Source organism: Taurulus bubalis, assembly GCF_910589615.1.
Source record: "Taurulus bubalis genome assembly, chromosome: 3".
Taxonomy (NCBI): domain Eukaryota; kingdom Metazoa; phylum Chordata; class Actinopteri; order Perciformes; family Cottidae; genus Taurulus; species Taurulus bubalis.
In genome coordinates, this window is record NC_136591.1 from 7544116 (window position 1) to 7571010 (window position 26895).

Sequence of the window (26895 nt, forward strand, 5' to 3'; positions counted from 1 at the left end):
TCAATGTGGCGTCCCCTTTCTCCTCAGATCCAGAGTGTGAAGGCCCTCTTGGCGTCCCAGGGCGTGCTGCGTGCCGACTTTGTGGGCCGTCTCTGTAGCGGTGATGTCAATCTGGGCGTACTTGGTGGAGCTCTTTCCTGTCGAGACACAAAAACATGAAGGAAGTCAGACAATGTCGAAGGTTTTAATATCCATCACTGTGGAGTTCATATTCAACACTTTGTCATTTGGTTTGCTGCTTTTTCAACGAAACATTTAGCAGATTGACAGAAAATGAAAAAGGAAAACTTTTAATTTGGACCTTTTTACAGCCAGCTTTGGAGCACGCTATGTAGATATTGTGCGCTGTGTTTCTCTTCCAAAGTTCTCACTGCAAAGCTGGGACTCCCAGATCCTTCCCTGACAACATACTTTGACTGCAGTTATTATAAGTCTTCCCTCGCCACCACTCGTCCTGTGACACAAAGGCACAAATCTGCCTCCATCATAGAGCAGAAACAAAAAACAGTGGACAAAACTGGCAATTTCAGATATGAATAAATGCTGTCTATATAAGTCTTGTACAACAGTAAACTGAATGTTCTTGGGTATTGACCTAGTGGACAAAAAAACAAAGAAAAGCATTTTTCATAATTTTTTTATCAAATTTGGAAACAGAGTTCAGAGTTAAGTGGATCTCTGCCCTGGCTGCCAACAGGATAGTTTGTTGAATGCGCCACACAAAGCAGAAGGATATTTACATTAATTCATCTGAAGCCTTAAAAATTCCCCTCATGCATAGCCATTCATATGCACGTCACTTGCGATTAACCCCTGACATCTTGCTTATTTGATTTCCACACAAAGAAGGGCGCCACATGATGGTCCTGTGAAAGCAGAAAGCTCCCCGCATTTGCATGAATAATCAGTTAAGTGTGGTCTCCTGCTCGAGTAATGCACTTTACATAAGATTGAGAAACGCACAACTCCATCAATGATCATTGGAGGAGGATCCCATTTGAGCCAGTGACTTCACAGCTGTGATCTGAATGCCCTGTGACCCGCTTTCAGTGGCGAGATGGGACGCCACTTCTCCCGGGTGACAGATTGAGGCCGCGTGCCGGGATATAAACTGTATTGCTGACATTAGATATTAACCTCTCCCGTGGCAGAGTCTGAGCGGTCCTCGTATTCCTGAGGGCAATGATGCCAACTTGTCCGTCAATTACAGCGTCTCTGATGACAAGGACTCAGCCGTCTTTTACAGAAACAAAAAAGGGAATCCACTGACTCGTTTGGGGGCGATTCCAGTGGGTCTGACGATGTGAAATAGAATTACAGACATCTAGAGCGACTTTTCATCCAGTGATATCCTGGTTTGTTTTAAGTTGGCTTTCTTACCTGTCTGCAGGATCTGAACATCTTTTTTATATATTGCTTTTTCACACAGAGCACAAATGAGAAAGCCTTGTACTCTGTGTGAATAAAGACGAGAACATAAGTTCGAGACTGAGGTCATTTTACGTAAAGTTTAATCAATTCAGGATGTGGATTTTATTTTCAATTCAAACCTTTACTTTAAAAAACTGGTTACATCAAACAATGAATTGTCCTCATGAATCTTTCATGATTTTCTGATGAGTATCGGCATATGCATTAACGTTCATTCATGATTTTCCTGTTTACGTTGATAATGATTTACAGCACGTTCCTTTGGGCACAGATTGAAATAGTGATGAACATTTAGACAGTGGAACAGTTCATTAAAAGCATGATTTAATCTTCGTCTAATAATAGCAAAGGAGTGTTGTGTGCGTGCTGAAGTATATAAAACATGACGCAATATCAGTAAAAAGAGGATGAATATAATAACCCAAAATTATTGCCATTACTAAAATATTACAACTACCCTCTAGGACAGTGGTTCTCAACCTTTTTTTTGTACCCCCTAACCAGTGAAAAGCATTTTGGGTTGAAAAAACAATGTAATACACAGCGCTGTGCCATCAGTGGCTGATTTAATATAGAATAAATACAATTCAGTTTATGAGCTTGCACTTATATTATTGAATATTTAATAAATAATGATTTTTAAAAGGATTTTTGAATTTATGCTAATTTTAAATCTCCAGTACCCCCATTTGAGAACCACTGCCCTAGGACTGAACATGTTCTATATGTGTGCCTACAATACTTAGGTTTTTGTACCGATACTAAAACAATATTTCCTTGTTGCCTGACAGTAAGTCGATTTTTGTCTGACTGTTTAACATGGCTGCTGTCTGAATAAGTAAAATAAAGTAAATATTAAGAGAGAAGCTGGTTATATATCAGCACTTTAACTTATTATAAGGTTATGCATGCCTTACTCTGAGGGGGGAGATGTGCGACGGCCCCTCTGGGACCCGGCTCCTGCAGCTCCAGCTCCATGTAGTTGAGCTGCTTCTTGGATGTGGGACTAACAGGAATATTCACATACGTCACACCTTCACTGCGAAGCCTTTCGGAGAGCGGCGCCTCTGGGGGGAAAACGAACACTGGCCCTGTCAATACAAGAGTGTTAATTAAGCTCAGGAGGAGTTTTGTTAATTTGTGTCCTTTGCTTCTTTTAAAAATAATTGTGAAACTTATTTTTAACAACAAATTCCCAGAAGAGACTCAAACTAACAAGTAGTTCATCCTGATAACAAGATTCATCTTTGAAGCCAATCTGGCTTAAAATAACTCCATTGTCATCCAAAAACCATTTTAAACACATGAAGGAAGCATTTAGATGACTACTTCTTCATCACAAATAACATAGGTGCGTTATTTCACAGCGTTTTTTCAAAGAGTAAGTGTTTTGCATGGGGTCGTTGTAATAAACAATATGTCACATGGTGTTTACTTGTGTTCCGAATAGTTTTTTGGACAACAATGGAGCTCTATGACACAGAGGAATAAGCTATAAAGACAAAACATAGGATCCGCGTGTCCTTTCAAAGGATTTGTTGATAATATAAAATGATTAATAAAATAACTCAAGCTTTACTCTGGCACTTATTTAAAAATGGGATTTTGTATAATTTTTTGGTCATTATGACCTTAATTAAACGATAACAATGACGGAATCAAGGATACGGCTTTGTTGTTATAACCTTCATCAAAAGCTAGAAGATTTTTCCCTCCAGGGTTGGGACGTCTTGAGGCAACCGTCCTTATCAACAGCCGAATGTTGATAAGAGTCATTCAAATATAGACACCTGCAGTTAAGTCATTATATTCTCTTTAACAGTAAGGCACAGCAGCAGATCTGAGATCAGCAGCTACACTGGCACACATTGTATCCCGCAAAATTGCCCAGAATTCTCCAGAGGCTAATTATGCATAATTGGTTCGGCCCAAGGGATAACTTATGAGATGCATTGGGTCATTTTATATTATGAGGCTGTAAAATCATAAGTTATTATCCTTTTAAATACACCAGCAGCGTTGCATATCCAATTATTTATATGTGTAAAAACTTTGTGTGTTTATTGGCACAAAGTTTTATGTTAGTACAAACCAAACAGGAGGACCCACAAAACTAAGTTTGCAGCCTAATCTCCAAAAATTTAATAAACACAAAATCCATTGTCCAAGCAGATTAATTTTTCCAATATTCACAACACCAACAGAGGTACAAATCCCTGGCAGATTTTCTATTTTAAATTAGTAAACCAGTCTTAAAAAGCATTATGAATTTGCACAATTGGTTTTAGACACATGTACAAAAAGATAATCGCTATAAATGACAACCTGCACACAAGCAGAATTACAAGTAAAACAGCAATCGCGTCAAGAATCTATGCAACTGATTAAATGGGAAAAGCTATTCAGTTGAAATGGGTTGAGGCAGGATTTCTATGCTTTGACAAGAAACACCTTTTGTTCTGCCGGCTTCACACACAAATTATACCCAAAGTGTTGCCTGAAGTCCATGCCATTTATTGTGTTTGATTGATGGTTTCAAGTGAATACAGAAAGCTTTACCTGTCATCAGCTTAAATACCAGCTGCAGAGCAAATCAAGTTCATTGTCTTTTTGATACAGTTTCAGAGCAACCGTATAAAATATGTACAAATATCATCTCTGTGACACGTTTGTCCAATGCTTACAATTTCTCCTGAACAGTGATGTCAACATTTGTTCGTGATGTTGCTTTAGAACAACTGAGAGAAAAAACAGATAGACTGATTGATGAAATTAGGTCACCTACATCCGCACTGATTATCGGCAACACGCATTCAAAATCATCATCATACTACAGCATCAAGCAGTTAAAGAGCCAGTGTATAACATTCTGAGGTCCATTAGCAGAATCGCTGTGCTTTTGTTAGCTGAGAATGAGCCCTGCTTCGCTACATACGGAGCAGGTGCTCTTCACAAACGGACAAATCAAACACTGGCTCTAGCGAGAGCCTTTTATGTTTTGATCCTGCCTGAAGGCCACCGTATTTCTCCAACATGCTTGTTAAAACTGTGGTCACGTGATCACATGACTTGAGTCTCAAGGGAGGAGTGAGCGTAGGAGCATTCAGTTGGTCACAATCTGCAACTGGACTGCTAGATGCCACCAAATTCTCAACACTGTGCCTTTAAGAAGGAGTCCATTAGTTTAACCACTTTGAAACAGAATCCTTTCTGCTGGTGCTTCGCTGGAAGCATCGACTCGCCACTCCTGCAGCTAGCGATCATTTGCATCATGTCTGGATGCAAAGTGTAATATCTAGATCACAGAAATTGAGCGTTTAATTACAGTTGCTTTGTGTGTAAGATGATCCCAACAGCAGTAGGAGCGCAACAACAGAAAGCAGCTCAGCTGGGGGCATTTACTAATGAGGCTATCTCTAGAAGATTACAGTTATTATACCGCTCTTCCAGCTAATATACACTGCTTAAATACATGCGTTTCAGTGTCATGGATTCAAATGGATCTGTATTGCTACCGCTTGTAATTACACTTTTAAACAATCATCAGATGCAGCGTTGTAAATTGTGTTCAGAGGCTGGGTAAGGCGTCACATTTGGGGACTATAAAGATTTCACGTACTTTGACTTTAAAATGCAACAGGCGACACTCCTGCCCTCAGGGAGATGCCATTAGATGCCAGCAGAGTCTCGGTGGGTTCAGCCTTTGGCAACATCTAAGAGGTCCGATCCCTAATTGATCAGACGCCAAGCAGCCCCCGCAGAAGAGCTGTGTTTTATAATGGCTGCCATCACAACAGCCATTATAAAACACAGCTATGAGGCCGAGGGGCCTTTCCGTCACACACTTTGCCCAGGAGGGAAGACCTGGCTGAGTTAGTGACCAGAATTCACAATGTCCACGGCTTTCAAAGGGGAAACATGGCGGGTTTAATGACAGCTGTGTTATCAGGGAGAGAGGCCTGTTCAAGCTGGGTTTCCACCTTTTACACTTTATTCTAGCAGACACACACTGAGGTGGAGGTGAAAACATGTCTGAAAACCCAAAGGTGTTATGGCTGTACTCAAAACACAAACACAGACACTCTCTTAACACTCTTAAGTAAAAGGACAAACTTGATGCTCTGTTAAACAGTATTTTCACGTAATTTCAACGCTTATGTGATGATTATTGTTGAATAAAACAAACAGATTTTTAAAAATCTGTGGTCATGCTTCCTTTACCGGCTTCCCACCAGAAACTGTTCTCATCAAATCACTTGATCGGGCCGAAGATACCACTGTCATGGTCTCTCCGGTGCTGGGTGACTTTTATCCAATCCCCAAATGCTGACTTTTTGATCAAATTAGATGTTGTGTGTAAAAACAACAAGATAGGAGATTACTAGAGGTTCATTAAAACTCTAGTTCATTAGCTACACCTAGCTAAAACTAATGCAGTTTAATAGAAGTCATGCGCTAAATCCTTCCTTCATGAATGTTATAATTTGTTGGAACTTTTTTATTGAGGTGTTGATGCAACACATTTTTTCCTGCATTGCATTAAACATACTAGTGTTTTCATTATTTAGCCTATGGTACATAAATATATAAATGGGAAAGGAAAACAATTAACAGAAAGTTGAACACCTCCCTAAAAAAGCCGAACCTTACTAAGGATTAATCCAAAAATCTGACAAAACACCCAATTGATCTCATATAGTTTTGTGGAAAATGTGTCCAATAAAATCTTGGTCACAAACTATGTCAAAGAGACATACAATGATCCAGCAAAACATGTTTTTATACAGAGTATGGTGGCCTCAAGAATAGTAATGCCAGAGGGAAATGTCCCACCAAACTTCTGAAAGCTTGCACAACAGAATAGCCTGAACCGATGTCTCAATGTGGAATCAAAACACATGAATATAACATCAACAGTAGTAGCTGCTAAATGCACCGTTTCACAAAAGTGTTCCCGAACTACTATCACATCACCTGAAAATCCTTTACTCATCTCAGTTGCCATCAAGCCTGCATCCTCAAGTAAACTTGAGCCACTGGACTTGGCCGCCTCCTGCCTGTCCCCGTCCATTAACTGCTGGCTGAAGCTGGTTGATGGGGAAGATGACATGGGAGGCGAGCCGTGTGTGTGTAGGTAGATGACCATGACTGATGGGTTTGGTGCCACATGGTGACAGCTGCTGGGACCTCCTAGAGCAGGTGTGCATTAGACTGAGGGCATGTTTCTGAGTGTGGGATGCTTAAGTGGCCAAAAGTCCCCCGACAGCTGTCCTCTCACCTCAGCATCAGGGCAGGTATCCCGTCACACATCACTGCGCTCTCCGTTTGTTTGGACATCTTTTCCTCTCGACACAATTGGTTCTTATGTAACTCGAGTTTATGACGTTAAAAAATGCAAATAATAATGCAATGAACAAATAAATGTTTGCGCTGCAGTGAGCCCGCTACTATAAAATGAAAAAAAAAAACGTGTGCCCTTTTTTTTAAATGATATTAAAAGCAACTCAAATTGCATCGGTTCATATGTGACTCATCTGATATCACATCAATCGCCCATATGGGCATTCTGCTTTCATTCAGTTTGCAAAGTTAAAATGGATGAAGAGTTGGTGCATCTGGCTCTCATGTTATGAGTCTATATGCAGCACTGTACAGTGTGTGCTACGTACTTTTATGAAAACAACTTCCTGTCAATGTCACAGTCCATTACTCTGAATAGAGTTGAGTAAACATGATGTGTGTGGAGTGCGTGTCCATTCCTTACATCACCCTTGTTGATGCAATGCCTCGTGCCAGTCTGCCATTTCAGAACCTGGATGAGCTTCATTTCTTTTATTTCTTCATGCACACCAAGAAACCCGGGGCTGTGCTTATAGCTTTTGTTCATCCAAGTGCATGAGTCATGAATTTAATTCACTTTTTGGAAGTGAGTCCTGGTTATCGTTAGAAGCCTTTGTGCGTTCAGACATCATTGCCACAAACAACAATCTGCATAATTTAACCGGCCTGGTCGAGAACAACAACCTGATTGTTTTCACTGCTTGATGTCGGTCTCACTCACCTTGAGTCTCTTGAAGGAACCTCTGCTGACCACAGCTGCCCATCAGCTCGTACTTGCTTTTCTCTTCTGCCTGCGGGACACAGACAGTGCGCACTGTTGATTAGAATTTGCAGTCAGCGAGGAAACACATAAATGTACTACGTATTACGTGTGACGACGACGACTTTGTCCTCAACAGCTCGGTGGACACGTCAGGAGTGTTTACATACAGAGGCCCAAATTCAGGGTTTACCGAGAGCTCGAGGCCGTGTCGTCCATGTCGAAACACTGGCTGCTGTTGTTCATCGTTGTGGATGGATAACCATGCCTTTTACATTGCAGCCATGTCATCTTTTATTCTAGACGGCCACTGTAAGCATAGCTATTGTGGTGTGAAAATCGGTGGCATAGTGCAGCCATATTGCTTTCAGTGTAATTTGGGAGGACACTTTACTCACATGTGGGACCATCCTCACACTGAGAATGTACATAAAGGGGACATTTGTAACGGGCATCAGCCGATTGCTGTATATTGGTACACTTTAAATGTTGTATTGTTTTTCAGTATTCATGTTTCATATCCGGACTTTCCAGGGGTTAAATTCATTTGTTCACATTCAACAGCATCGAGGCTTGTGATGTAACGCTGGCATTAATAAAGAAATTATCGGTATCCCACACAATATGTTGCGATAAATATGTCGCAATAAATATATTGCGAAATACACGTATTTACTTTCTACCCACAAGTTACATCAGGGGATTTTTGCCCCTCCCATGTCTCTGCGTTTGTGTGGAGCTGGATCCAGAAGGCGATTAGCTTTGCTTAGAAGAAAGAAAGAAAAGAAAAAAACACGCACTTTATTAATCCCCTTTGGGAAATTCTTCTCTGCATTTGACCCATCCCTGGTTAGGGAGCAGTGGGCAGCCCTTTGAGGCACCCAGGGAGCAGCTGGGGGTTCAGTGTCTTGCTCAGGGACACGTCGACACTCAACCAGTGAGACCACTCAACCTCCTGAGTTGAGTTGAGTCAACTGAAAGCAGGAGGAAACTGCAAGCATGGCTCCCAATTTCCAAAAACGCTCACCTCTAACGTTGATAATTAACACGCTTTATTTTGTTTGTTAACCCCATAAACAAACCGTAACGTCAAACAATTTTGTGGTTTTAGAGTAAGTTACATGCATGACCGTGGCATCAATCTTCTCATCTATGTTATTCCCCAAAATATCAAATTATCCCTTTAAAACAGAGCTACAACAACTAAGAACAGGTTCAACCAATGAGCCTATATTCCTGTACAAAACTTTATAACGAGAGAACTATAATAAGAGATGATATATAAATTACTGAATAAAACGGCTATGTTTTCCATTTGAAGGAGGAGGTAGAGGTAAAATGTCAATCAATCGTGATTTATAATCAGCTGCAGGATAAAATCAATGCTAACCTAATGCAAAGCTGTGCAATAAATCATACTTTCATGAGAGTTATAACACCAACAGCCTCCAATATGACCGTAAAGTTGAATCAACACCTCTCTCGAACATAAAATGGCTACCGAGTGTACTTTTGAGGTCTTATCGTCTCCACTCTATTGCTGCTTGACTTTTCTTCATTTTGGCTGAGCGAACACCTCTGAGAACAATGTGTCTCATCAAAAACCCACAAGGAAGTCCTAAGCACAGAATTGAGACAGCACACATTTTAAGTACAGCCCGTTAATGGTCTGCTTTCTCTGCATCACAATCAGAACATTTCTGAGACAATCCAGACTTTCTCAACTGCTCATTCACGTGTGTGGAACTAACGGGACAAGAAGTTAAAAACTACTACTACGAACTACTAACTCTGTGTTCAATTTGAGATATTACTTGAGCCTATTATCCCCATGGTATTCCCTCGATATCAGACGTTTTCCCTAAAATGTTAAGCTCGACTCAGAGCACAATAAGTTGCAGTCACAATGTGTCATTGGTTGATAGCATAAAGCGGATTACAGTTATGAATGGGCATACCTCCGAGTTCCTCTCCGGCGCCCGACTCTCCATGATCTCATAAGAAGGATCAGCTCTGCGTCTTTCCTCTTTACTCTTAAGCCTTTTGTCTGGTGGGAGAGAAAAACACAGGCGGCTTTAAATATTAGAAATTAAAATGAAACCTCTTGTGCCAATAGCCAAGGCATGATCATTACCCCACATTGTTTTTTTAATCCAGTTTGTGAATCAAATCAGACACGCCGCTCTTTGGGTATGAATTGATTCCTCCAGATCCAGTGGGGGGAACAAATAACAGTGGATTGACTCATCAACTCACAATAACACCAACTATTACACTTATATAAGGAAATAGCACCCCTGCTGGAAATAAGAGCTGTATTGATAACGTGCAAGGCATCACAGAGAGGTTACACATGCAGCCGTTTAGTGTCATTTCATGTCCTGCTCTGCAATAAGTGTGTTACTTATTGGTTAAAATATATACAGATATATCTGTATTAAGCCAATATCAGCCCGGTAGATTTATTGTTCTAAATCTAGCCAGTTTATTAGGTAGTGTACTTAAGTAAAGTATACCCTTTAGGTTTAGAGGGTTATAGAGTTCGGTATTTGTTGAAACTGTTTTAAAGAGGTGTTAGTCTCTCGTGGAGTCTATACATAATTTATGATTTCATAATTCATCCAATAACAAGTTCAGTCCCCTTTACTTTTCAAAGCCCTCAAACTCAGTTGTCCAAGCAACACAACAAAAGGAAACAACACAGAGTGCAGAGAGAAAAACAAGTAGTTGATTAAACAAAAGAAGCCAGAAGGAAGAGAAGTTTCTTTCTTTTCTTTTTTATTGAGGATAACGAGAACGGATCGGAGACAAAGAGAAGATCCACTTCAAAAGGTCTGCAGAGGAAAAGGACGCCAAGGGAATCGGAGAAGCTTTTGTTGTGAGTCGAAGAGGAAACTGGAGAAGAGGCCTCTTACCTTCGCTGGTCACTGTCGGACCACTCATCTCTTCATACGGACACGGTGTGGCCACGCCCTGCGAGCCGTCACCGGGAGCCTGATAGAGAACAGCCGCTTCGTGTTCTTGGCTTTTCTTGAGGGGCAACCCAGTTGGAAAGGTTTGTAATGTGGAAAAGTTCCTGTTGCGGTTCATTTCAGCCGGTGCGACCCGTGGAGGAGGGTGGCAGTGCTCTCCTCGACACTTTAAACAGTTTTCATATATGACGGCTCTTTTGTCTTCTTGTGATGGTCCACAGGTGCCAGTTGGTGCAGATTTGAGCTCATTTCCAAAACTAGGGCTCATTGACTCATACAGGTTCAATCTGTTAGTCTCTGCCTCAAGCTGTCTATCTGCATTTGGGAAGCCGAGCAGATCAGCTAAGAGACTGACTAATTTCTCTCTTCCTTTTTTTGGCAGCAGTGAATCCTCCCTTCTTCTCACTGTGGGCTTCTCTAAGCTGTGGATTTTTCCAGAACCGGGCGAGGCACAGGGTTTCTCCAGAATGTTCCTCACTGCAATATAGTATTTACTGGCGGTCAACACTTTGATCTGCTGGATTGAAAATATGATGTTCTGGAGGCAAAGAAATCCCAAATCTCCCAAATCAAAATCAGCGAGCTCTGTCTGCTACAGCATGTTATGAATGTTTTGTTTCTCTAACGTGCATAAACTCTGTTCATGCACGCAAGATCCAATGCATGCAGGTGCATGCAATATTTCAAATGATTACACTTACCTGGTATGGCAGGTATCACTGAACCACTTGCAGGGATGCACGATGTCCCCTGTGAGATGGAAGAGAAAATTACACAAAATAAAGTGGTTTAATTAGAAGAAAAGGCAACAACAAGCTCTACGCCTAAGAGGCATGTTAAAAGGAACCAACAATGCCAACAATCCCATGAGAAAGAAAAGACAATTGGTTCCTACTGAAGATGTAAACCTGGAAAAACGGGTTACAAATGTTACCGTAATCTTTTAAAAGGCTACATAGTTTCCTTTATGAGTTGGGCACTGTGGGTTTAAGCAAACATTACTCAAACAGGAGGAAATAGTTGCAACATAATGAGTATTAACTGCAGCAGGACAGTGTAGTGTGTTGAATAACCCCAAAATAAGTTACAATGACAGCAAAGAAACCATGTGGCTTAATAGGCAATAGTGTTAGTCAGCTCAAGTCATTGTCTTTTCATGGGATTTGTTGACAATAAGAACATATACAATATGGCCATCCTTATACATTACAAGCTCACCACAGTGGACTGTTAATGTCTATAACTTAAATACCTTTATATTTCAAAGTCGTGAGGAGTCACGGCTGTAAATTAACTCAATGTCATGTCCATGGCTGTCAGATGACTACATCAATCACACAGCATATTTATTTTTAAAAGTCATACCCTCTCTTGTCAAACCAGCCAAAACAAACTAATCTGTTGACAACAGAGTGACTATTATAGTACAATTAATTATTATGAACTTATCTCAATGCTTGTATAAATATACTCAACAATGTGAATTGACATTGTGGTTGTGATGTTTTCTTTGGAACCGGGCCTTTAACTGTGAGCCAATAAACAGGACATGGGTGGATTGTGTTGCTCAGGCGGAGGGTGATAAATAACCTCCCACACTGCTCATGTCGGATCCGTAAGCTTCTGGCCAATAACTCACATACTTAGTTTACTTCACTGAGGACTTGCTGAAAAGAAACGAAGACGAAGAGAACATTTTATTCAGGTATCAAATGCAATTTGGGTTTCTTAACTAAATGCACCACCAGTAGGTGGAGCTATTAGTTTAGAGTATTCAATGACCATGACATGTAACTGACATGGACACACCAGAAAAACTAATATTTTAGTTTAATATTTAATTAAACTATAGCTCGACCTCAAACTCAAGAGTGCAAGATATTTGAAAATATACTGCTGGTTTCTCCTGAAAATGATTTTTTTAAAGTAATTTCTGACATTTTAGGGTGATGATCACCCTATTGATCCCCAGATTGATCGATAATGAAACATGGACAGATGGGCAATGTGCCTGTGAGCGGCTTCACTGTCCGCCTGCATACCGCAAAGGTCATATTGACAACGAACTACAGAACAGATGATGCTGTGATGACACGGCCTGCTCACACAAGCTGCTACTGTGTGACAAGGAGTTACACAACAGACCGTGTTCAGGAGAGCATTTAAACACAGAGGATGCCATTTCTTTGAGGTAAACATATGGCCGACGCGAATCGAGAGCGACACTTAGAGCCTAACCCAAGTGTGTTTCTTCCAAAAGGATAAAACATCAAAAATGTATAAAAGAAAAAGAACAATCTCAACTGACAAAAAGCTATTTTTCTACTTACCTTAAATCCACCACAAACTAAGCAGATAGTCACAATGGTTTTGGAGACAGATGTGAGAGAGCTGCAGATGTGTTCACTAGAGGCCAACCTGGTTTTCTTACTCTCCTCTGAGGGGATTTGTAAGTGTTCACTCATTGACTGTCTTTCAGGAGTTTCTGAGTGACCGTCAGAGGTCGTGGCGCCGCTTTTATCCTCCTGTGCCGAGTCTGCTGTGAGGCTTAAAGAGGCAGGAGTGTCCTTAGTTGAGGTGGAGGGTTCACTGTCTTTGGCATCCCCGCTCCCCTCCTGTAACAGACTCCTGGGGCTGTCATAGAGATACCTAAGTGATGTTGGTACTTGGTATTCATGTCCAGGGACAGCGGCGCAAGTGCAAGGGCTCAGTTCTTGAGCCAAGTGGGGAGGCAGGCTGAAAACGGACCCGAAGTCCTCCCCGGTGGTGATGTCCAGGCTGCCTGTATAGGAGGAGAAACTTCCCGAGTAAGAGGAATGGCTGCCGGTGGCGATGCCGCTGTCGGACGAGCTCTGACGGCCGATCTCCTGGAGCTGCCGGGGGGGCTTGGCCACAGGCCGGTTTCCACCTCCCTGGTTGACGGAAAGCTTCTCGATGCTCTGTAACGCCACTTTAGCTCCCGAATGGCTGACGCCGTCAGGTGGGTTGGAGGCCGGCTCAGTCCAAATGGCCATTCGGCTGCCAATACTGCAGTCTGATTGGCTGGTGTCTGACGCGTCGGAGGAGCCAGATATGCTGCGGTCGTCTCCCCCAGCAGACGGGCAGTATGCGGACGAGACTGCCCGGAGAGACACAAACATTAATGCGATTTTAATTAATATTATTATCAATAGCGTTAAAAAAAGCATTTTTAAAGCCTCGTGATATTAATATGCCTGTTTGTTTTTTCTCCACATAATAGGAACAATAAATCACCTGTGTGTGTATTATGTCAAAACTTAATTTTAATCCAAGTGCTGTATCTTTAAAAGCCAATGTATCATGTATTCTCTTTGGTGTGCGAGAGTATGTGTGCTTTGGGATAATGTGACACACATTCAAAGCAGCAATATTTGTAAAATCGCCAAACTTTTAGCTGCAGTTTCACCATTTTTCTACTTTGAAGTACGCGCTGTACCTGTGCTGCTCCTGTGAGAGAGCATGCTCAGTCGCTTCTCCAGCTCCTGGGCCTCGTGGTTCAACCTCTCTTCCAAATTCGTCTGACTGGCATTGGGGTCTGTTAGAGAAAGCATTCCAAGAAAAACCCACAATGGCTCAATTTAATTAAATATATCAACACACATAGACTTATATCGTATTCATCAAACAAACTAATAACGACACAGGACGTTTCTTAGACCCTTTAAACCACAAGAGCCTCACTCGCAAAATGCTGCGGCGTCAGGAAAATAAGCCGCAAGATGTCGATGCATAATTACCAAGCACTTCGGCAGGAGTGTTGGCCTGAGAGTGTAAAAGGTCTTTTCAGAAGCACAGATAATAGTCACACAGGGGAACAGTATTTGTGTAACACTACAGGGTGTATTATTAGCGTCGCCACGTGGTCTGTTGGCAGGCGCTCTGCAGCTAGTGGCTGAAGATCATTGGTGCCTTTCAAGGATTTATGTATTATGTACCTTAGAAGGTCAACTCTTAACACTGGATCGATTCTTTCCCCCGAGCCCTCAGCAGTAATGTGGTAAATGGACCAGAACTATGCATATGGTTAAGTTCACATCCGACATGTGGAATATTGATTTACAGTATACAACAGTTTCCTCAATTAAAAGAATGACTGGGACAAACTGTAAGATGACTTTAGTGAGCCACCGGTGTCGTCCCTCGTTTTATATAGTTACAGGTCGAGCTTTCCTTTTGAAATCCTGTTACAAATATATAAAACAACTGTCATATTATAGTTAGAATTAGTAGGATTAAGGTTTCAAACTGAAACATTGAGTTTTCCTGCATTAACTAACATTTAACTTTAAAAATTAAGTCATTACTGTGATGTTGATTATAAACGTATATCTTGAACTTAAATATTAAAGCTCTTTGCCCTGCTATCACATTAACATCAGGAGGTATGGCTTTCCTGCTGAAAAAACCTCTGTACAACAATGCAACTTCAACTTCACATTTTTAGGAGAAAACCTTCAAACTGCGATATGGCTCAGTGGTAAACTCATCATCTTAACTGGTTTGATTCCAACTAAGAGATACATAACATTTCAAACGCTTGTACACACATTTGCAAAATGGGCGACATTTAAAACGTGTTCAACCAAGCCAGAACTTTCTCATTAAAATTATTGTTTTCTTGTTATAATTAGATGTTTTACCTCAAGATGAAAACATACTGTCATCTTAATATGACAAAAATGTAGGAATGCTTTTCTTTATTATTACAGTGCTAGTGTGTATTGGTGGTTTCAAGTGGCACGTAAAGTGTACAATGTGTACTAACATCATCGTGAACAATACAAACTGACATATTTCCTGGCATTGTCATGGCTGCATCCAAATAGAAATATATATTGTACTGCCTCTACCACAGCATCTCTGCCACCTTCTGCTGAATAGAGATTCAACATCATACGGATCAGAAAGAAGTGGGGTCGTATCTGTCCGACTGGCAGGTGTCAAAGCCTACCACACGCTGTATTTCTTGCGGCTACCTCATCTCAACTAAGCTTCACTAATACCTCCTCCCCTTTAACCAAAATAGGATTTCCTGGCTACTGTAACTGGCAAAAAGCAGTCCTCTATGTTTATAAGATAAGCAATACGAAATAAAGATACTGACACTAACAGCACTTATTGCAATCCTTCCAGCTTATTTCTGATGTGTTATATTGGGCTGTAGAAATAAAACAAGTATACATGTTCCACTTCATCCTGAAGCAGCCATTGTTTATCTTCATTTCCTATCATCTCAACCACTGGGCGCCTTGATTACTTTCAATTTTTCAAGATGAACGTAGTAATGCAAGTCTAAAATGTTCCCCTTGGGCATAATTTTTTTTTGTACCCTGGAGCCTAAACAGAGAGCAGGAGAGAGAAAGTGGAAACAGTGCAGCACACAAAGGGTAACAGACTGATGAGTGAGCCCGGCAACATAACAGCAATTAATGAAAAACAGACACAACAGACACAAAGACAAGAACAGAGGTGAACCGCAAGTGAGAACGAGAGACACAATTAAGAGTTGCAGAGAGGAATAAGAGTATAAAATGAGAGCGAGGAGCGCTGGGCGACCGAGTATGAAACGAAGGGGGGAGGCAGCAGTGGAATCCTGTGGATGAGGTTACATACATGCCCGGCGTGATTAGGAGGCTTTGGCTGCTCCGCTTGTGTGAACTGTGACTTTGACCCCTTGCTCCCCCTCAGACATCCTCCCTGCTATTTATTCTACTACGCTCCACAATAATAGGGGTATGAGCTCAACCTGTGATTGGGCGACGAGATGTGTGAAAACCAGAATATCCCCGAGCCCCACAGCTGCCGGTCCACATTTCCTGTTAAGTCGCTCACTGGGTGAGACATTTTCTTATAAAACTGCGAGTGTGGAAAATCGAAGGTGTTAAAAGTAGACGGCAGAAGAGCAGATAATGTTCAACAGCTTTAGTAATATTGGACCAAATGTGTTATTAAAATAACACATAATAAATAAAAGATAAGATGGAGGGATGACAGTCTGTATGAATATTTGTATTAGAGACCATTTCTACCTGATATATGGCGATTTGAGACAAGGAACATTGAAAAAAAGAAAGAGTTTGAAGATACCCAGGTATCTACGGTACATCGCGTCTGTATTTATGTGCCAAGTTACAGTTTATTTTAAATGTAAAACTGCAATTTATTGGCCATTTCAGGGCAGCCTAAACAAGCTGGACATGCCATATCATTGTCTAAAATAAATGTATGGCTAATGTGTCAGCAAACAGCAGGTATGATGCACCATAATAAAGTGCAGTGATCGCTCTCCTATTGGCTCTATTTGTGGTCTCCACCAGCTCCCGAGGGTAATTTATGTCTCTTTAGCTCCTGAATGCTGCATTATGATCACCAGGTAGTCGATAACGTTATTGGCTCCTCGTTTAGTGTGGAGCCAGTAGTGTACTGTGTGTTTATTAGCGGCGTGATGACTGGTGACAGTGAACAAGTGACGCCAAAACTCTCCAAAGAGTTGAAGAGAGCTGCAAAGTCAGGTGGTAATTCTCTCTGGCTTCGTCACGACATTCGATCCTTTTCACATCGTCATTTGATCCATTGTTGATACAAAAGTATTGATAATAAAAAAGGTATAAATTTAAGAGTTGGATTCAATTAAAACATTTTTTTTACTATTTGAATCATTTGTTAGTATATATATACTGTCAGAAAATACCAAACAATTCCCCAGAGCCCACACTGAATACCTTTTGGGGTGTGACTATTGACCAGACAAAACAAACTATTTTTAAAACATCAGTTTCTTAGCACATAACACAAAGAAAAGCAGCAAATCATCACAATTGCAAAGCTGACAAATAACACAAAAGTTTGTTATTTCTGCTATCAAAATGATTGGGAATTCATTTCCTTTAACTTTCAGCCCTGAAACTAAATAAACACCGCTGACGTTATCTTACAAAAAAACAAACTGTGCACTGGAAAATTGCTCAACTTCTTTTTAGGAAGATACTGTCAGGTTTTCACGATGGGTGGCAGGAGAAGAGGAGCTCAGGGAGGAAATGTGACAGCCTAGGGCTCATTATACAGACACACTTCACTTTTACACAGCAAGTATTTAAATAGTCCACCCTTCTAACTCTTTTGCAAACTTATTATACTTTTCAAATATTCAAAAATGGAGATCTGTGATATCCATCATTTAACCTTCGTGCTTGACATCTTTGACAAACTGAAATCTTGCAAGACAACCCTGCTGTAACAAGAGTATAAAAAACCTTAATGGCTATTTGGAACTCGGGCCGTTCTCCAGCGTGCCCACCAGTAGCACTAACCCTCAACTAAACATAGACTGCAATTCAATTTGCTTTCCATAACCACAGCTAGTGCAGTAGTTATCCTCTCACTGATGTTTAAGGTGACCCTAAGCTTTACATTCACCACAGTACACTTAAGTCAGGGGTTAGGGCGTTGGACTAAAATTATAAATTGCTTCAAAGGATTAACCAATTACATAAAAGCAGCTGTTAGTCACATCAAAGCACATCCATCCACGGAGGAATCCTCTGACTCATTGCGCCAAAATTGGTTGGATTCCAGGAAGGCAGCACACCTAACAGCTATGATAATCCCTGGAGGCACAGGAGGGGAGCCATGCACGGTTTGCTACAATTTAAAATTGTTGTACTGGAGTGTTTTTTTCATATTCCCTGTCAACAGCAAGGCTGTTATTTATCCAAATAAGCATCACACAGAGATCCACCTTCTTTCTTTAAATGACGGTCCTTACAACAGATCTTTCTGTCTCTCAAAAGTTGGTTTTCCATTCCTTTCCAGCGAAGCAGCTTTAAATTAAACACCTCTCTGGTACTGACCTGGCAAAACTGGCCGCAGTCCAAAAGGGCCCCTGTTGGGAGAGATGCCTCTGACGATGCAGTCGAATAGAAAGCTGATCTGCTCGCTCTCAGCAGATGCGAGCAAGAAAACGCCGGCCCCTGCAGAGGGAAGACTTTATTAGAGTCACGTTAGTTTTTGCAGCACTGAAAGAAAAGAAAAAAGGGAAATCTTCACAATTGGACACTTTGAACAAGACTACAGGTGCATTGCTTTCACACCTAAAAGAATTAGCCACTTGAGGGCGGTCGTATAACAACGTTGCCGAAATAAAATATGAAAAAAGAGCTATAGGATCAAAGAATAAGTGAACAAATCTGGCCTTGCATTCGGTGAGAACTGTTGGTACTTGACAGTTTCTCATTAAAAAAATAATTGAGGTTTGGTGCTGTTCTACATTTCATATGAAGTCACAACAAATATTAAAATGTCCTCTTCAATGCTCCCAGTTTGTCTTTCACATAAATTCAGAATGTCATCAAAGGTGATGTAGGAATGCAAAGGTTAGAGGCCGTGGACCCTCGAGGCCTCTTGACAATACAACTGGCTGTTCATTACAAGGTGTCACCATTAAAGGGTCAACGTGTCGCCCTGTCCCTGAGACCACCCATCTCAAGACAGGCCTCCATCACATTCCCAACACTCCCCTGGCAGCGAGCAGGGTCAAAGGTCGGCAGTAAAGGCTGCACAAATGTCCGCACCAGTCAAAATGTAAGATGTATTGCCTGCTGATGTGGATGATAGGGATCTAATTAAGTTTAAGTAATTCATTTCATCTTATATTGTACTCTCATCTGGCACAGAAACTACTTGGGTTGGATTTAAGATGAAATATTTTCTTTTTGAGGAACCACGTCTACTCGTGTCAAGCTTATGATAACAGGTGACTGAACGTCAGGTGACACAAGCTAGAGCACAAAAGAACCAAAGGACAGGTCGACCCAACACACAGTCATTACAAAGTAACAAAACTCATTCAATTGTGTGAGGCCTTTTTATTTTTTTAACCCAGAAAAATTTCATCCAAGTTGGCAAACTGTAATTAAAAGTAGAGTTTGTTTTTTTGGGCAAACCGCACTATTTCTTTCTTTTCTTTCTTTCTAAGTGAGATGAACTCAATGATCTATGCAATCAGCTGCAGCTTCCACACACACACACACACACACACACACACACACACACACACACACACACATACACACACACACACACACCTAGTTATTATCCCCCGCCAAATAAATACAATCGAACTATCCTCTAAGGGACAATTGTAATTGTCTTTAAAGCAGCACAACAAGCTAGAAACACAGCACATAATATGATACTCAGCCAAATAAACCCACCAAGAAACATATCTGACTCTTTCGCTGCTTAATGCTGCACGATGTTCATCTCACCGATAAATCTCTTCTTCACTGCTGGAAACGTGTTCGATCACACACATCTCGCTTCACCACTCACTTCCCACACACACACACACACACACACACACACACTGGCTCTACTATTCTCAAAATCACTTACAACAACTTGTTCTAGATAGGGCTAGTTTTCACTTCCTCGTCCCTCCACACTCATGGCACACAACAGAAGTTTTAACAGGTTGTCATCTGCAACCTCATTGCTAGATGATGCCAAATCCTACACACTGCACCTTTAAAGATGTAAACAAATCTCCTTAAAGCTCAAATTAAGAGCTGGGTGATAATGATCTGTAGGGACACTCCTTCCCATTACATATAGTTATTTGATGCCGGTCACAAGTTTCCATTTCAAAAACATCTTAAAAATGTTGAAAATAATTGGCCTTTTTACTTGATAAATTACTAGAATCTAAGATGATCTACTTTTTAGTGTTAGTTAAGTCTCTATTTAGGATTGCATTTATCTATATTTGTATTAGTATATGTCCTTGTCTACCTCCTTGACTGGTTGTTTGTATTAATGTGTTATGCATGTGTGATTTAACTGCTGCCGCGCTGCAATTTCCAGCTGGGATTAATGAAGTATCACTATTGCTGATTTATTCTCCATCCATCGTTGTCCATGTGACGGCTCATCCGAGCCCTCACATCAAGTGTAAGAAGTGTTTTGCAGCACACGTTGGCTACTTGACTCGCATTTCTTTCCAAAAAACTAGAATCATTGAGGATAAACTCCGCAGGACAAAAGGTCGGACAAATACAGCTTCAACCACAAGTGAGAGAGGTTCAACGCTGTGACACCACTTCTCCCTCTGCTGTGGACAAACTGTGCTGAGAGATTACATGTCACAGGAATGCAACCGCCTTCAACACTCAAGCACTAATATGCACCTTCACGTTGACACAAAGTTCCCTTTCTCTCTTTCTTTTTTTACTGTCTTCCTGGACTTTAATGTGTACGTGATTTCTGAACGTCTTCATATTTACCACTGCCGAAGATTTAATGGAGCTAAATAAATCACACGTTGCATACTGAAGTGTCATGTTTCCAGCGAGGTCATCGAGTGTCTGTAACGCTCTGATGTCTCTGGCGTTCCCCTCGTGTCTCTCTGTCCCCTCCAGGTGTTGACATACACTCATCCCGGCTTTAATGGCTTCATGTCTGTTCCAAGATGTACACTGTAGTTTACCTTTACCCCGGGACACACACACACACACACACACTCACACATAGCAACACAAAGCAACTTCTCTAGAGTGACGCATGGAGTCGGGTTTTAGGCACAGCAGGCGTGATCCTGCACAGAGTAAAACAGAATAATTTCCTCCAGCAGGTTTCTTGTTGTCATGAAGCAGCTGTCGGAGAGGACTAATGAGAACAAGGGAAAAATATTTGCCTGCCGTTTATATCCTATGCTTGCCATTACTCATCCAAGTAAACCAAATTACCCAGAACAGCACCCGTAGGTGGGTGTTAACCACATATTGGCAAACTGAAGAGAGTGTGGAGCAATACAATATCAATTGACACAATTGTTTTTAGCGGAATTATACAAACTGGATGACAAATTGGTGCAACTTTGACGTATATCTAATGACACAACAACCAACAAACTACCAGCTAGGATTGGCCGACTGCAGAGAGCACGTCTCAGTTTGCAAGGGAACACATGAAAACTATTTAGCAAGCAAGCTGAGAAGTCAAAATTGATTTTTTTTTAAGTAACAGATCAATGTTGAAATGCCCAGTGTTCAGTCATTCATCGAGTATGAATGCTAACGGGACCGATCCAACTTCAAAAAGAAAAGAGGCCAAGCCTAAACATCAGCACCAGGGCTTTTGAACTCATCGCCTAAGGTTGTGGAGCTAAAAAATTAATATATATATATATAATAATTAATATTTTCCTGAATCGGAACCAAGTGAAACCATGAAAATGCAAACAAAAGCGTTTTCCCTCTTCTAAATGGCTGAATAGCACATACTACTCGTGACATTGTGGTTCTGGGAAGGAGCCTCTCTTCTACAGACACTGTTGAAAGAAATGAATCATCTACAATGAGATAATACTTATTTAATGAGCCATTAGCCTCTAATGACGTGACCCACTTTTACTCTCGAAATTATTGTGATGAAGATAGTGATGGTCTGAGTTTATCTTTTCTCCTTATCCCTTATTTCTGATATTTTAATTGTTTTACTTGGTTTTCCTGTCCTTTCTGCTATTGATATTCCGTTTTCTACGCCTCCCATTTTGTCAACCACTCACTGGAATGTGTGATATCGAGCATATCGTAAAAGTAGCATAAAAGCAACAACATTAACCTCTAAGCGTTCCTGTAAAATTTGACGAAAAACGCCTATCCAGGTATACCCAAAGTAAATTTGAAGCTGTACTTGAACTATTTGGATTAAGAGCAAAAACTTACAGTAACCACATCTTGATCCTCCCTCGAACACAAATCCATTGGGTACAGGCCCATATCTGCGCAGGTCTGGAAGGTTCCAGTGGCCGATAATAACAGGAGGGACGTCCCTGGCGAGAGCTAGCAAGTTGTTGCACAGATGAAGAGTCGCGGGTCCGTTCTCCAACTTGGTCCCTGGTAAGACTTCAACACTGAATCTATGAACTGAGGAAACAGAGAAACTAGTCAAATAATGAAAACTTCCATTCGTTTCCAGCACGTTCTTTTCAGTAGAGACTTTTCTAGATGTTCTACTGGACCAGTAAAGTCTGCCTTAGAAGTATTAAAAGCCGCTTTTTTTATGTATTGATATTCACTGCAATGAGGTGTGCAGGTATTAAACTACAGTTTAAACTATGCAAAAGCATGTAGTCAATGTAGCAGACAAATTGCAAAAGAAATGAGTAAAAAGAAGATTTCTTTCTGTTTTGAGATTTGATAAAGTTTACTTCCGAGCCTGCACATGTACATGCGTCACATCTTCAACATTTAGGAAGGCGCACACACAAAACACACACACACATATGAACATATACTTGCTTGCATACTAATACATGCAAGTACATAATACAAGTGTATTTCTCAAAATGTTGTCTCAAAATGTTGAAAATAGTTGCATTTCGGCACAAAATGATTACTTCCACACGGATTTAATTTCATTCAACAATAAAAGGAGAAACAGCTGCAGACACAGAGTGAGATCAGCAAGCTCTGAATGCAACCCACCACAGCCCGTCACAAACATCTGTATAATCCAGTCTGTGTACTGTTGCTAATAAGAAACCAATGACTGGATGTAAAATTAGAACGAGGAGCATTGCATTTGTGTTTCTGCCGGTGAGTTCGAGGAACCTCGTTCAAAGCATGAGTGGAGTTTACTGCGCTGAACAAACCGTGCCAGGTGAGACTGATGGAGGCGATGATGAGGAAATGTCATCGCGCAGGTTAGGAAAGATTCATGCAAAAATGTCCCACAGGTGACATGTGTGCAGGCCTGGACTCACTCCACACACACACACATTCAAGGACAACACACACTTGTATCTGGCTCTCTCAGAACACACGGACGCAGGTGCAGCCGTAAAAGCAAGCGAACGCATATATTTTCACACGCACGTGCTTCAGACTGGAAGGAACAACTGTGAGTTTGTCTTTAGCGCCATGTCCTCTGCCAGTCAGATCCCATAACACTGTGATTAGTGACTGCTTTAAAATTCAGCTGGACTCCAGCCACCAGCCAAACAATCCAATGCTATAATTAGCGCTTATTTGTTTACCACTTATATAACTTCTACCATAAATCCACACAGTGGGCTGAAGGCCAGAGACTTGCAGAATCAGTCACATCTTTTAAATCACTTCTCAATTTTATTTTATTTATTTCAGCACACTATTTAATTTGTAACATGTCTTGTTTGTTATAATAATTATAATAACACTAATAATAATGAATTATTATTAGTATACATGTTGTGTTTAGGGGCTTGGCTATATTCACTTTTAAAGCTATGAAGTCAGGTTTTCATTGTGCATGGATATGTACAAAAATGAATATCACAATAATATGTATCATCAAACAATCAGTCAAACCTGGTATTACACTTTTAAAAGTTTTTAAATGACCATCCACGACGATAAAAGGTTTGCATTATGTGATCTACTAAATACCATAGACACCATTCTCACTCACATGGAACCCATGCGGACACAGGAATCGAACCTGGGACCCTCTGGCTGTGAAGCGATACTGCTATGTATGTTTATCTGTAGTTTAAATCTTGGTTTATGCATCAAATCAAAAACAAGTAGAAAAAAAGCATAACTACACCTATTGGTGTGACGGTCCAGCCTGCATCTTCTTTTAAAAATGTTTTCATCTCTCAGGTTTATGACATTTTAACTCTAGATGAGAAAGCGTTTACATTTATTTTCATCAGAAAAGCCTCACAAGGCCAACAGCAATGTAGAAAATCATCCATGACCTCAAAGAAAAAAAATCACCCCAAATACGTCAGCAACCAATTTCATCTTGCAAAGTCAAAAGAAGCATAAACATGAATTCCTAATCGCTTGCAGGTGTATCTTTCTGTCACTATGACAGCTCGGCATTACTTTGGAATATGAATTTGTACCACAGTGTGTTTGTTTATCTTGTGCTCTTTCTTTTCATGAACTTTAGAGCTCCTGTTTAGAGCTAACTTGTGATGAAAATTGTTCGTTTCTTTGCACAGGTTTGGAAAACTGCAGGGGGACTTTTCTTGCTCTGCAGTACATTTCAACCACTGGAACCTGCCAGCATGATGGATGAACTAATCGGCTTGTTGAGAATTGCTTCGTTTCCAGTCGAGCGCGGCCAAACGTGCTATATTTCTGTACAAACTACAATGACGGACAAAAAACACGGAAACCAAAGCACGACGGGCGGAGCTCCCCACCTTCTCCCAGGCTGTAGCGCAGGCGGGCGTCCCACGCCTGCAGGGCCTCCTTGCTGTCGAAGCCCAGTAGAGCCGCCTGGTTCAGGCAAAGGATGGCCAGAGTAAAAGCCACGCCGTCGTACCACTGCCCCGCTTCCACGCCGCAGATCTCCTCCAAGGTGACACTGGTCCTCTCCTTGTTGCCCTGCGCTTTGTCCGACTTGTCTTTAAAAATCAGCAGCAAGAGGCAGTCTGGAGGAGACAGAGAGCAACGGCAGAAAAATAATACCTCTCGTGTCGACAAAGGAGTCTGTACATTATATGTTTGTATTATCTTTGGACGTAACAGTTTCCTGAAAATAACTGGAAACAACATCCAAAGAATCCATAATTAATGACATTGTCAAACACTAATAATATGTATTCTGACACACAGTAGCGGTTGAAGTGTCCTGTGATCTTTTGGCACCTTCAAACAATCAGTGTCAACTGACAAAACAAGAGTGTGTGTGTGTGTGTGTGTGTGTGTGTGTGTGTGTGTGTGTGTGTGTGTGTGTGTGTGTGTGTGTGTGTGTGAGCTGTGATAACAGTGACATCAAAGATCTGAGGAGGAGCAGCGCTCAGCCTCAGTTTAATCTGTGGAACACGTTAAGATGTCCTGCGCCAGATATCCAAAGAAACCTTTCTGTGTAATGCAATAGCTACTTCGTCACTTTGAATCCTAGTTTCTTATTCACAACATGCAAGTAAAGCCAGAGGGGCTCGGGTTGGGTTAGACAACCTCGTACTCCACTTCAGGCAAGCTGAAACCTCCTCAGTGAATGGGACTAAATAAAAAGTTTGTGGAGCGTCTAAAAATACAGCCGGGCTCAGGCTTTAGCAAATCCACTTTGAGGAAGCTGGTGAACGTGAAGACAAAAATAGTACAATAAGCATTCTGAATGTCAAAATAAAAGCTGTGCACACATTACATCAACAGTGAGGTGACACACACACACACACACACATTGAAGTACAGACACAAAGCAGGAAACAGTGACATTCTAATTTACTAATAAATACACTGATTAACGTATATTTAAAATGACATTTAGGACATTTAACCCGGCCTTTACTGTCAACATTTGTACTTTAAATGGACGTGTTTAAAACAAATTATGAACTTGTTGCTTCTGCTTTGAATGGATCGCTTCAACATTCCTTGCTCTTGTACTTTTGTCACGTTTATAAAAAGTGAAATACAACAACCGGTTTAACACTTCACTTTTACTGTCCACATCAAATAAATGATAACTCTAAATCGCACTTGACTTTTATGTTGAGCCCAGAGACAAGAGCCAAGTTGTGAATGTAGTGAGCGAACTGCAGCCAGGCCTCGTCAACACAGACAGGACTTATGCAACTGGACAACGCGCGCACGAGCAGCTCCCTGTGGCGCAGCGAACATGCGCATTCACTGCGCAAAACCCGCACACATTAGCCGTTTGAAACAAACCAAGATGAAACGTGCAAAAGTGACCGGTGATACTTTTTTTTTGTTTGTTTTTTGTTTGTTACCTGCTACTGGGGACGGCTTGCGAAGAACGAGCCACCTAGTTTTCCACTGTGGAAGAAAGCAAAAGTAAAGACAAACTTTTTTGTTTAAAGCACAGACGAAAGTGCGTTGAATGACTTCTGCCCACATCCGTCAGCAAAACATATTGACACGCTAAAGACCTTTTTTCCATCTCTGAGTCTGGCATATCCCTCCACGACAACAGAATCCGTCATCTTCAGTCATGGTTCCTGACAGCTGCTCAGTCGCTGCCTGAATGAGGGGTCACTTTCAAAATAGCTGCTATCTCTCTCTCTCTCTCTCTCTCTCTCTCTCTCTCTCTCTCTCTCTCTCTCTCTCTCTCTCTCACGGCACGTGGGAAATGGCATGACCAGTGTCCGTATGCGCAGCAGCGAGCCCACCGTGCTGCTGCCACCTGGGCTGCTTTATGCCACCTGCTACTGCTGGAGGAAACAATCACATGGTTCTCATACCACAAATACCACCTTTCATCAGTACTTCTGACAGTCTCTACAGACGCTGGTTCAAGAACCACACACACACACACACACTTAGGCACAGACACACACACTTAGGCACACATGCCAAGTGTTGAGGATATAGCACTAATTGGAGACTGGTCTGCATGGTTTGCATTTCTTTG

General features: G+C 41.3%; 1 protein-coding gene across 1 annotated transcript; it reads right to left on the reverse strand.

Annotated features, from left to right (window-relative positions):
- Window positions 1-26467, reverse strand: LOC306733916 (protein Dok-7-like; the record flags this gene model as incomplete). The annotated part of the gene is made up of 13 exons (XM_079215227.1): window positions 1-137; window positions 2349-2522; window positions 7493-7562; window positions 9490-9578; window positions 10447-10760; window positions 11205-11253; window positions 12935-13621; window positions 13961-14059; window positions 18375-18494; window positions 22248-22448; window positions 24719-24949; window positions 26255-26300; window positions 26414-26467. The coding sequence occupies 13 exons, from the start codon at window positions 26465-26467 to the stop codon at window positions 1-3; spliced, it is 2271 nt and encodes a 756-aa protein (XP_079071353.1).
- Between the last annotated feature and the right edge of the window lie 428 nt (window positions 26468-26895).